At 30.9% G+C, this 13,480-nt stretch overlaps 1 protein-coding gene across 1 annotated transcript; it reads right to left on the reverse strand.

Moving 5' to 3' along the window:
* Positions 1–2,589: 2,589 nt before the first annotated feature.
* On the reverse strand, positions 2,590–12,083 carry LOC132728518 (uncharacterized). Its single transcript, XM_060714158.1, has 7 exons — positions 11,955–12,083; positions 8,343–8,501; positions 7,976–8,109; positions 5,990–6,075; positions 5,265–5,408; positions 3,312–3,434; positions 2,590–2,719 (listed from the first exon to the last, which is right to left on the reverse strand). Exons 1-7 carry the CDS (start codon positions 11,955–11,957, stop codon positions 2,706–2,708), a joined length of 663 nt encoding a protein of 220 aa, XP_060570141.1. The 5' UTR covers positions 11,958–12,083; the 3' UTR covers positions 2,590–2,705.
* Between the last annotated feature and the right edge of the window lie 1,397 nt (positions 12,084–13,480).

Below are 13,480 nucleotides of genomic sequence, written 5' to 3' on the forward strand. Positions count from 1 at the left end.
TACTATAACATATTTAGAGCCTCTTGATCTCTGATATGTGTTGGTAAAGAGAAGAATAAATACTTTGTTTAGAATCATTATCGCATATTCAGTGCACTAATAATCTAATCTAGCATGTTGTATAATTGGGTTGTTCGTTCTCATACTCTTTAATAAAGTCTGGGTTTCTTTCAGTTTTCTTGATGATGATAATTTTCAAGCATTATTTCCATCTGAAATACTTTATAGGCCTTATAATTGACATGAAATCAAGCTTTTTGTGTCCAATATTGGAAAATTAAAGAAAACTTCGTGAGAAGTGACGTGATTTAGAAAGCCTAATTTTATTCGAAAAAGACGGAAAGAACTAATTAGACTATCATATTAAGATAGTTTACAAAATATACATTTGTCACAGTTTACTATTTATATTATATGTCAAGGGAAAGAAAATCGCTGCTAAATTATGTTGCGCAATCTATGACATTTAGTTAAAATCTTGATACATTTATCTCTTATGTAATGCTGTTCATCAATGGTTTGATGATAGATCTCATACATTATTTCTGAAATATGTTCTAGATATACAAAGTATTGTCATTTCTGTTGCCTTTCACACACATCATAGACAGTCAGTTCCTGAATGGAATTATCTTTGGTGGGCATTCAAACTTACAGTAATTGTTTGTAGCTAATAAACAAGGCAACCTGATGTGTTTAATTAGTGGTTATTTTAATGTTTGGATTGAATATGCCCGAAGAAATGATAAAACATGACAAAACACCAAAGAAATGTTCCGCTAATTGCAAATTCTATTATTGTTGGTCTGACAAGAAGGAATGATACAACATGACATTATTTCAAAGAAATCTTTTCCTTTTTGTAAATTCTATTATTGTTATTTTGGCATGGTGAATGCTTCTGAGATAATGATTGTTGGCCGATATCGTTGTAGAAATCTTACATTGTAAATATACAAATGTCTGTATCATGATGTTCATTTTTATGGTATTGTAGTCTATGTATTTATTATTACTATTATACTATTATATTATTTATATCTACATTTTAGATACGTTAATACGTTTGCTTGAATGTCATTTCATGTTGATATGTGCTACCATGATTGTTTTGTTAACTTCACAATGAAATAATCAAAAATAAAATTCACTGTTTTGTTATCAAATATGACATTAACACGTCTAACAGTAAATCTGTTTTTAAAATATGATGAAAAAATGTTATGGACCGAGGAATCTTGTAATCTTCATTCTAGCACTTCTCATTTCATAGGAATTCGCTATGGAATGATATATTAATAAAGAGTTATTTATCTTATCGGTATGTATAAAGATAAATAAAATATTCCCAAAAGAAATAGAGGATATTCAAGTCTTTTTTCTATATAATCAATATAGATTTTTTAAAATTTCTTGAGTGTAAATTTTAATAATATAATTCATTGGCTATGAAATTATGAAATGCTACATAATAATGCAACAAGATTAATAGATATACATATATTATGAAAGAAATGTATACGCGGAATTTTGTCCATATAAAAATGTTTCGCATTTGATGCAGAAGCAGTAGAAAAATTATTGTTTTGAATTGCATTTTATTACCTAATATTTCAATGGACGGCGATACATATACAGACTAGCCGTGTTGAGTTCGGAGGTCATGGTCTTATTAAATACAAACAACAACTTATTATTTTGACTTTTGAAAAGGAGATCAATTTGTTTAAGATTTAACGATAGTATGGAAAGCTTGAAACTGTTCTGCATAATGTATTTATATTCATTACCTCGACATATACATGGTCTATATGAATAGTAACAGTTAAAATGTGATCTAAATCTGTTAAAACTTGGGCCATATTCTTGATTGGGTTAGTATGTTTGTCTTGTTTTTCTTTGATGATTTTATATAATCATATAGCACAAATATGAATCATGTGTTCCATGTTTTTTGTATTTAAGAACTTTGACCTTTACTTCCAGAAGACTTTGAATTTAGAACTTTGACAATAAACCGTGCTTTTCTAATCTTGAAAGTTTTCTACTGCTTATAAGATGAAAGGGTATTGGTGTTGATTATATCTTTAATGTATAAACACAAATATACCTAATACAAATAGATGCATTTTATTCCATTTTATTGAGTTACGGTCTGGGTGTAATAGGGTGGATAACACTCGGAACACCTCGCTGATTAGCGATCTAATTCTACCACGTGACCTTTGATTTTAAAACAAAGGGTGTGATTTGTTTGTAATTTGTAACAAATGTATTAATTTGACATCCATTGGAAAAATTTAAGACAGAAAATTGTTTGATTGTATTGACATGTGTTACAATAACATATATGTTCTACATTTATTATTAATAATAAGTTAATACTATACTTATTAACGTTACTAATATACATATACTAATAAATTAATTAATGATAATAATGATGATAATAATGATGATAATAATAATAATAATAAGTCTGCATCTGACACTATGGGCCTATATATAGCTATAAGCAAACTTTATTCAACTGTAAGCAACGCAAATTTAAGGCGTTCTACGGGATATGAAAAATACGCAGACACATAGTATTACGAATTCGTAATATTTCTTTATTATCATTTGAAATCAATGTTCATTATCACTATTTCTTTACTGACATTATCATTTGTTAGTCCTTAATACAAAGTGTCGCGAGAACCGTTTTACGCAGGACATTCTGAAATGAAAACAAAAAAGGTTTTAATACAAATAAAATAAACAAACAAGAATACTTCATACTTTCTGCATAAAATAATTATATGTATGACACCGAAAACTCAAGAAACAAACAATCACAGTGATATGCTTCCTAACCATGTTATTGTTAAAGCTAGTCAAAAGTAATGCTTAGAGAAATTAAGATACATAAGTTGGTCTAGTACTAGATGGTTGGGTATGAATAAGAATAAATAGGAGTAAGAGGATATAAAGGGTAGGTTTTGTCTTAAATTCATTGAACGAATCGATTACAATTATATTTAGCGACTTTCTAGCGAGCATGACAATATTTACCCTCGTGGATAATATAATCATTAGATTTAATAATAAACTATGAGAATGTTTAATATTTTACAGTCGCACAGTGAACAACTATACTTCTACTGTAAAATAACCTTAGCGTGCATGACTTGACGTTATATATTTGGATAACGCAAATAACGTCACGTCAAGATATATGCACACCAGTGCAATATCGTTCTTACGGAGTCACAAACACACTTTTGTGATAAAGGCGTTTATGGCAACCTTCAAAAGTAAAATGAACTTACCAGTGCCAAACCATTTGAACTCCACCCTTGGATCAGCGAAGGTGAGGTTGAAGTTGATCAGCAGATCTGCCGATATGAGTTCCCAAGGCAACCCATTAAGGTTCATTACAGAATTCTCATCTCCTGAAATGATAATTTATATTAACTTATGCATATTCTAATCAAGAAATAAAAAAGGAAATGTCAAGTATCTGTTTAACATTTTGATTTAAAGTTTAGACTTACATTTCTGTTTCTATTTGATTTACTCAACTGTTTTATCATTTTTATAAAATTTGCCAAAATAAAGCAAAACTTTTCTCAATTTATGACTATAACTAATTTACACAATACTTTATTTGTGCCATGTCAGTGTCTTTCAAATCAAAACAGTTTATAATATACAAGTATCAGTGTGCAGACAAAGTGTTCACTATGCAACAAATGTTTTTAAAACTGCACCACTGAATGTAAGACGTACATAAAGGCAATTATTATGGAATCCAATCTTAACAATTTTGCCTCGCTTAAATTTTCCCAGCCCAAAATCTATATCAAGTCATGATTATACACTGACTGGCCTCGTTTCATTTTTATATCTAAAGAAATCCATATCAAATTCAAATTGTACTCGCAGCAGCAAAGTGTCAAAATGTCATAGACTTAATGTGTGGAATAAAGACAGCAATATACATTGTAAATGCAAAATTGTTAATTTTGTCTCGTATACTGCTGCAAAACCTATCTAAGAATCGGCTAGTTTTTCGTTCAATGCAGGTTGAACATCTTTTTACTCGTCAAAAACAATAAATATTGTACTCAGCAGTTTATCAACAACCTCAAAAGATATATCAAATGTAAACAATGAACCAATTCGGACCAATTGGAAACTATTGGATACGGTATCATCAATTCAGTTTCGTTTTTTTAGTTTTGAAGTACAAGAATTCATATCAAATCGTATTGTACTCCAGGTAGTAGCCCCTCTTTAAAGTCCGAAATTTTTTTAAAAATTCATCCGATTTATATTTAACTCGAATTAGCACAGGTCTGTCAAAATGTCAAAATATGGTAGTTTGTGATAAAGAAGCCAAGCAACTTAGCATACAAGAATATCGTATAAAAGACTAGGCTTGTGCATCGTTCAATATAGGTTTCAAAGGCACAAACTCATTTAATATTATTTAGAATTGTACTAGAAAATATTGGCCACCTTATATAACCATTTGTTAAAAGTGGCAAATTTCTGTTCCCGTAGCTAAACATATCCAATTAGTACAAAAAACCGGTAGGGTCATTTCAACTTTATGTATTTTAATAATTTTAACTTTCTTAATTCCCGTTTTCAACATACGGATTTCATGAATTCACGATTTTAACTTCATGAATTCCCAATTTCAACTTCACAAATTCACGAGTTCAGCTTCACAAATTCACTATTTCAACTTCACGAATTCAGGATTTCAACTTCATGAATTGATGATTTCAACTTCACGAATTCATATTCGTGAATTCAAGATTTCAACTTTACGAATTCACAATTTCAGCTTCATGAATTCAAAATTTCAACTTATTTCAACTTCACGAATTCAACTTCATGAATTCAACTTCGTAAATTCACGATTTCAACTTCACTTCATGAAGTTGCTATCGTGAATTCATGAAGCTGAAATCGTACAATCATAAAGTTGAATTCGTGAAGTTGAAATCATGAATTCATGAACTGATTAGTGAATTCGTGAATTCCGTATTTTGAAAACGGGAATGCACGAAGTTTAAATTGTGAATTCATGAAGATGAAATCGGTAATTCATGAATTGAAATGGCCCTACCGGTCTTTCGTAGCTCTTTCGTAAATATGCGTTTGCTTCGCTAGCACTTGCATGACTTAAGGAAAATGCGAAAGCAGACCGAATATTTCGTTGCTATTGTTTGAATATCTATTTAAATGGTAAAGATTAAAATTATACACACCTGAAAATCGCTTCTCACTAACGTTTAGGTCCAAATAACCCAAAGTACAATTGTCATCCGCATCAAATACATAGCAGACAAAGAACCAGAAATATGTTTCGAGATCCTGACTATAGAACTTCAGTTCAGTTTTGGAATTCTTTACTGCATGAAAGAAATATGTCATATAATTGTGTCAAATATGGACTAATTTTAGTATAATATGTTTTTAAGTAATACTATAGATTTAAGTTCGTTTAATTTATGAAATATTACACGTTGCTTATTTCCAAATAAGTAACAAATGAATATGAAATCACAAAACAATGTGAAGGTAAAGTGTGAAAATATTCAATTTTATTAGTCTAGTATAAAGTCACCGAGGAGAACAAAAAATAATCTGCATAAAACTTAAGGGTAAAGCTTTTTAATATTCATGACTTGCAAATTAGCCGACTTGTCCCGCAAATCTGAGTCTTTTACTGAGAATTTCAAGAAAATCCGTACACATTGCACACATGTACGAAAACAACAAGATTGAAATTTAATTTAATTTAATGAATTAATTCATAATACTTATTAATTTATGTGTTTAATTTGTTTTATTTATCCCTTTATATATGTTGCTAGAAAAATCATACACAATTTGATACGGTTACCCTTTCTTTTTGCTTTCCAATATATATCGGTTTAACCAAAACTTTTGGATAAATAAGTAAGTATATTTCAACACAATAAAATCTTACGTCCTCGTTCAGTTGCACGGCCACAATTATCTTCTGTTATTCTCATTTCGGCATCAAATCTTTGGCATTGGTTGGTATTTATATTGCTGCAGCACATGAATTAATACTTGTACAATGTACATTGGACTGATGCATTTACATTATTTTAATCATTAATAATTTGTACCTTTAAGTTATTTTATTCATATTTCACCATGTTTATCCAGTAACGGTCAAAGTGCAAATAACTTAGGAATTGTGAAATAATAACACGGACTTGTGCAATGTAAAGCTTTGCCCAGGCCGAAACGGGCACGATCGTAAATGAATAAAACATTTAATCTAAATCTAAATTTATAGAAAATAAAATTAAAGGCAATGAACATTGCTGAGACGTTATATTTTAACCGTTATCAAATTGAAAACAATTTCCAGAAAATCGTTTATTTTTCTAGATTATTTATGAGAAGGAAGGCCTGACTAGCGTATTGAATTCGGCTTTTGTGTTTTGCGATATGTAATAATACTATTGCAATTACCTATACCTAACATTTTTTCGTTTGACATTCGGTATACCTAAGACATTTGCCAAACTACTAGTGAAACATTATACTAAAGTAAAAAGATAAAATATGACGGAGACAAGATTTACGAGGTAATACCGACTTGTTGAATTATGTTCCAATTAAAAAATGTATATGAAATTATCTACGAGTTCGGGCAAGGTTTACCGAATATCAAATATAATAAGTTTTATAGGCGTTATAGATTTAAATGATATTGAAGAGACAAAAGTCGCCTTAAAATCGGTAGTCAAGTTGTCATTCTTTCGTATGATCTTAAAATATAAACATACTCGTGTAAAATTTTGTAATGCGTTGATTTTAACAAATTTTAGGTAATATAGCGACGGCCGATCCACCAAGCATCTTTCCTTGATTATTACCTAGCTATTACCAATTTCTTTGAATGTGACCGACGATTTATCTAACATGTTTGAATCAGCAGTGACAGACAAAGGAGAATCAGATTCGATTGACTCAAATAGATATATAAATACACTATTATAGTTTGTTTCAATGTAATAAAGTCAACAAATGTGTTCAACAAATAAGTTCACTGTGCTATCTTAACCAACTATGTTTGCTATATATATATGCCCCATGTTTTGCATGATTACAAGGCTTTTATTAACCCCCGTCAAAAAATTAAACACAAAAAAGACACATACACACAAACAATATAATTTCGGAATGCATTTACAGGTTCTGCTTTACAACTCTTATTAATACTTGTACCATTGTAGTGACACATTTATTATAGAAGATTTTTAGTTCTACAAGTTACAGCAATAAATTATGCTAATTGATAATATAATAATGTCCCTTTTTGCTTTGATAGTCTGAAAATAAGTTACACTATATCCCGGCTGATAATACAATGTTGAGAATATCAAAAAGAAAAAGATGAAAACGTAATTCTTAAAGAACGCCTAAATATAGCAAACTTAATAAATGTTATTGAACCTGTTCATGGTCGGTACTTGAAAGTACAAAAAATGTCCACCCCCACCCTCCTCACCGTCATATTAAGTAGAATGCAACATTTCATTTAAACACGATATTGGTGACCATTCTGAATTTGCAGATTTGGTAATCATGGAACAGTCAATGCGACACATCCAAATAGAGAAATAAAAACGAAAATGAAAAGCTGCGAATGTGCAAATGTTACTTACTTAAATTGTCAAGCACACAGTATTTTGAAAAAAGATAAATCTTAATAGATGTTTAAACAAAAACAAAAGACGTAACTGTTCCGAAATGTTTTAATAGTTGAGATTATATTGTCATTTTATATACTTAAACTAACGATAGGATGTTGAGACAATAACGGTCTGCTAATTGCTTTAATTTCAGGTTCGTTTAAATTCAATCAAGAAAGAAAGAAAAATCATATGTTCATCATGTTCAAATTTGTCTGACATTTATTAATAATTTTACTTACAAGCAATTTGTTTTCCGTTGAAATTTGTCGTTATTGTCTGGTGGATTCCATCTCTGTTGGCATTTACCATATGTATGTGGAGAGTTTAGCTCATAACCGTAAATAACAAACCAGGTATGTTCTGAGTTTGAAATCTTGAAAAATAATATAACGATAACAGAAACAGCAATTGTCGAAAATATATTCGTATAAAATTTAATTTTGTAGATTGTTATAGATAACATAAGATAAAAGTAGGAATAAATATAGCTCCTTTTTGGGTGGAAGAAATAGAAGATAAATAAAAAATTAAAACAAAAATATTAAAGAATGACAGTTAAAAGTAAGTTGCCCCCTTAATTTGCATACGATCAAAAGTCAAACATACTTTTGAAAGCCAATCGGCTTTTGATACCATGTCTGAGTGCGCTTTAAACCGGCTACAGTAAGTAGGTTGTTGACATTCATCATTTTGCTCATTTTGAGAGCACAAGCTGACAGTGCAAGTAAAAAAGAAAACATATATCCGTAGTAGTCTGTTCATCATCTGGAAAAAAACAACCTTTTTATAAGCATTTAATCTAGCTCAAGATTTGAATTGTTTACCGATGTTGTTGCTTTTTTATTTACTTTGTTTGATGGTGTGTAGTTCTTGTAATTTATTCCTGTAATATTTCTTACTGTTTGGGTTCTTTATGGATTCTGATTTTCTCTATTGTATGTTGCACTAACACAGTAAAGGTCATATGGCGACTTTTCAGATTTTCTGTTTGCGAAGATCTTGCTAAAGTTGTCCCTCCATGCATTGTTTCAGGCATGGTCGGGCACAGGAATAGATCATTCGACGTCGCTAAACCGGTTTGATAGCTTCCTCATATAAAATCTATACTTCCTGACAAATTAGTGAGAGGCGAGTGGTTGGAAGTCGGCGACCTTAGCAACTGGACAACTGACGCCCCTGTGTATATGTTTATGTAAAATAATCATCCCAAACTATGAAATCAGGATAGGATTTCGTTATGACTTTGTACGACCGTCATTTCCCCATCTGAAATTCGTTCCGCGCTATTTCTCGTCAACTCCTGATTTGATTTTCACTGAAACGTCCTGTAAACATTTAATACCGAAAGGAGATGAAAACTCATATGAATAGTTCGGTCGGACCATTCAACTAAGAGTAACGGCCCCTGACAAGTTATTCAGTATGTATAAAGAGTAAGGCCATTGCTTATTGGAGTTCAACAATCTATTATGATAATTGTAATAGAGAAAAACAAAATCCCTAAAGAAAGCCCAACACGGCAAAATTGTAACATGTTGCAGGCTCGGTTTGATTGACTCTGTTCATTGGCGGTACTGGAAAGTGCAAGTTACTGTCCACGCCCCTAGCACCGGCGTAAGCAGAATTCAAAATTTAAACACAAAAATGGTGAATTTTGAATTAAGAAGCATCCGCAGATGTGTTCATACGGCGCTTAACATGGAACCTTCAAGGTGACACAGTAGTGTAATTCCATGAAAAGTGGCGTATGGTCTCCAAGTAAAATAATGTGTGTGCCCTAAACGGGAAAACAATGGGCGGAAATAAATAAAATAAAAAATTAAAAGGGGATCTGAGGTTATGAAGCCTGCATATCACAGACAATATGCCAAAACACAAAATTAAAAGCATGCAACATGTTCTAAGGGTGGTTATACAGTATTCAAGGGGAAATACTGGAACCACCCAAGTTGAAAAAGCCAAATACATGTAAACCATCAATACCAAAAGCAGATACACATATCTTCTTAAAATTGATGCGTTTATTTACCTTGTGTTATCTTTCAATCAAGATAAAGTAATAAAGGAACACATGTTGAAGTACAGAAAAAAATGTTTTATAGCGTTATATCATCAAGTGTTAAGTGAACTGTGATAAAGTAACAAATGTCAAAGACAAACGACAGCAAATCATACATTTTTATCCAGACAATCTGTTTCTACATTCATTTCCATAGAGTTTTGTGAGCAAAATCTGCCTCCGCATTTACTTAAATCAATAACGTCTAATGAATACTGTCTGTTTCATAGAGCCCCTACGATGACATTTTCGACACTTTTTTCCAGGCATTAAATTCGTTTTTACGAAATATTAATTCGTTTTAACGAAATATAAATTCGGTAATACGAAATAGTAATTCGTTTTTCCGAAAAATTAATTCGTTTTTACGAAATATTATTTTGTAATTACGAAATATATTTTCGTAATTACGAAATATTAATTCATGAAAACGAAATGTTATTTCGTAATTACGAACTATTAATTCGTGAAAACGAAATGATATTTCGCAATTACGAAATAATAATTCGTATTTACGAAATGTTAGTTCGTTTTTACGAAATAATAATTTTTTTTAAATATTAATTTGTAATAACGAAATATTTATTCGTTTTTTACGAAATCTTATTTAAGGTCATTGTGAGTTCGACAAGAAAACCTACTAATCTCTCAAAGGGGTACTTTACAAGCCTGTATTAACATTGCGATTATTAGCCGAATGGTTCTCAAGTTATTATATTTAGGTGGACATGGTTTTTGAGTGAGAAGTCATTCTCAATCCAAAATATCCTCTTTTTCCCCATTGTCAAATACATGTTCCCATCATCAATGTTTTATATTTTGAGGCTATTTATCTTTTCTGACATGTTTCTTTAAAAAAGAAACATGCTATATAATTACATTCTTTTATCATATTCATTAGTAAAACTATAGGGAGGGATCCGGATTTTTACTAATCTAATCAATTTAAAAAAGTTTATTTTCTTACATTTTATGTATGGGCATCGTGCGATCATAAAAAAAAAACATAATATTTTATTTCAAAACTCAATAATATCGACAAAACGAGAGAGAAAAAATGTCCGTGTTTGGATTTGAAACACAGGACCCCCATTTTAACAAAATTTTCCTAGCGCGTGTACTATCACGGCTGTGGCGGCAACGCTATTGACAGGCGAATATTTTAATTAATATACAATAGTGATAAGTTATAAAACTTGGGTAGAAAAACAAAACACTATTTAAATTGCATTTACATGCCTTATATTTAGTCAGGAATTTAGTTTCAATTCCTCCTTTACAAATATTACCAAAACTTTTTAAAACCCTAGAAAATATAAATTCGTAAAAACGAAATGTTATTTCGTAATTACGAAAAAAATATTCGTAAAAACGAATTAATATTTCGTAATAACGAATTAATATTTCGTAAAAACGAATTATTATTTAATATTTCGCAATTATGAATTAATTTTTCGTAAATACAAATTTTTAAAAGAGTGTGGAAAATGTCACCTAAGGGGCTCCTTGATTAATTGCTATTATAAAGCAATTACTTATTAAGAAAAAAGTATATTGCTTGCATGTAGTTCGAACAACAAGGACAACAAAAAAGCAAAATCGAATTCATAACACATAATGCAACCTTAAACCTAAATACCATACATAATATATTTGAAGTTATAGGTGTATAGAAAAAGTTTAAACATTATCTTACACAAAACCTAGAATAAAATGAACCAAAATGCCTATGTTCTTTTTATATTTAAATATAGCTTATTTATAAACACTTTGACTTGAAACAAAAAATGCACAATTTCTTTTCAGTTCTATACATATAAGTTATGTTCAAAGACTGCAAAACATAATTTATAACGTTTGTGAATAAGCCAAAGCCTGTAATTCTATAACAAAAGTATTCTTTATGATTCATCATTCAATATATGTTTAACTGACGAAGAAAAAGACAATCAAAAATATTACACTGACCCTAACCAAACGAATAAACGAACCCACAAACAGTGTAACTTCTCTCTTGTTTTAAACCAAAAAGCTTATTCAGTATCCTATATATCATTTTAAAAAATACAAGTATCGGAACAGGTTTCATAACATTGCTCTACAAAACGAGTAGAAATAATAATAATAATAATAATAATAATTAAAACAAAACCACTTACCATTCTCCTTTAGCAAAGCAAAATATTCTTTGAGTTTGAGAAAAACTGTTTGGAGAGACAAGGAAAATCTGTATTTATATCAAAAGCTGGCAGATTTATTGAATTTAAAAAAAAAGTGTGGAAAGGTTGTTGAATCATTTTCTAAATATACACGACTTTAATTAAAGCAGATCATCTAAAAAGCAACAAGAAAAGGGTTGTCCCAACGTAATGTATGTGACATCACACGTCCAGGTGAACTGCTATATACATTACGTACGTTTAGTTTGTACATCTCCTTTTTTGTCCAGTGATTCAGCGGTTGGAGGTCACCCCGGCATTGCATGTTTGTTTTTGTTTGTTTATTTTGGGTTATACGTCACATCGACACAGTATAGGTCATATCGCGACGTTTCAGCTTTACTGGTGGAGGAAGACCTAAGGTGCCCTTCCATGCATTATTTCAGGCACGAACGGGCACCTGAGTAGAACCACCGACGTTCCGTAAGCCAGCTGGATAGCTTCTGCACATGAAAGAATCCAAAGTCTCTATCGGGATTCGAACTCACCGCTACCTACCTACTCTACCCTACCCTACCCTACACCCTACCCCCTAACCACTACCATCTACCCTACAAGGTACAGGTGTCTTTGAAACGACCCTCGTTTATTACGGCACAATGCACGCGATGTGACTCATACACTTCGTGAAAAATCTCATTATTATCTGTCCCGTACCAATGTCGACATATACCAGGTGATACAAAAATGTTAATTTAGCGAACATGAAATGCGACATTATTACGTGTTTTAATCAGAAGAAAAAAATCTTAATCAAACATCAACAGTCCTTTTAATTAAGCTTTACATAAATGTCTACATATCTACATATACACAAAAGAAAAGGAAACAAGAAAAGGAAAAACAGCAACACGTTTTGTTTTGTTAGGTTATGTTTAATCATAAAATGTTTCCAGTTCAATGAAACATGACAATGCAAGATATGCATGACGTAATATTTGATCGACATTTTGTTCATGTTTAAGACATATTAAAGACATTTATATAAACAATATTACACATTTTTCTCAACCTTAGATAAATTAACGTCTGAATGTAAAATAGATTTGGATCTGACATTCTAGACAGACAACTGTTTTTGTGGTATATTTTATTGTGTAATCCCTATGTAAACACAACTGTAATTTTTTATATTCAAATTTAAACCACTTTCATGTTTGAGTGTTCAGTTCTGCTTATACCAATGTATAAGGATTTTGATTTTAGCTTGCACTTACTTCTATCGCCTTTGAACCGACCAAATTATTTTCATGTTGCCGTTTTGACCAATCTGTAAGATTTCCTGCTTTGATCATCGAATATTAACTGCATTTTTAGGAACCAGAAAACTGTTTTAAGACCTTCGTAAATATTCAATATTCAGCGTGAAGCGTCAATAGGGTTCAAACAATACTTGTCTGACTGTAGCTGGATTGAAGTTCATAGTCAACCGAAGCCTGAAAGCTATGAATGTAGATTACAGGCAA

Source organism: Ruditapes philippinarum, unplaced genomic scaffold (assembly GCF_026571515.1).
Source record: "Ruditapes philippinarum isolate M1 unplaced genomic scaffold, ASM2657151v2 ctg2213_1_1_1_1, whole genome shotgun sequence".
In the NCBI taxonomy this organism is placed as follows: domain Eukaryota; kingdom Metazoa; phylum Mollusca; class Bivalvia; order Venerida; family Veneridae; genus Ruditapes; species Ruditapes philippinarum.

Excerpts from the sequence above, each read along its gene's own strand:
- LOC132728518 (XM_060714158.1), bottom strand. Across the intron at positions 6,076-7,975 it reads CAACGGAAAACAAATTGCTT|CAATATAAATACCAACCAAT; the intron begins GTAAGTAAAATT and ends CATGTGCTGCAG. Across the intron at positions 5,409-5,989 it reads CCGTGCAACTGAACGAGGAC|TAAAGAATTCCAAAACTGAA; the intron begins GTAAGATTTTAT and ends TCTTTCATGCAG.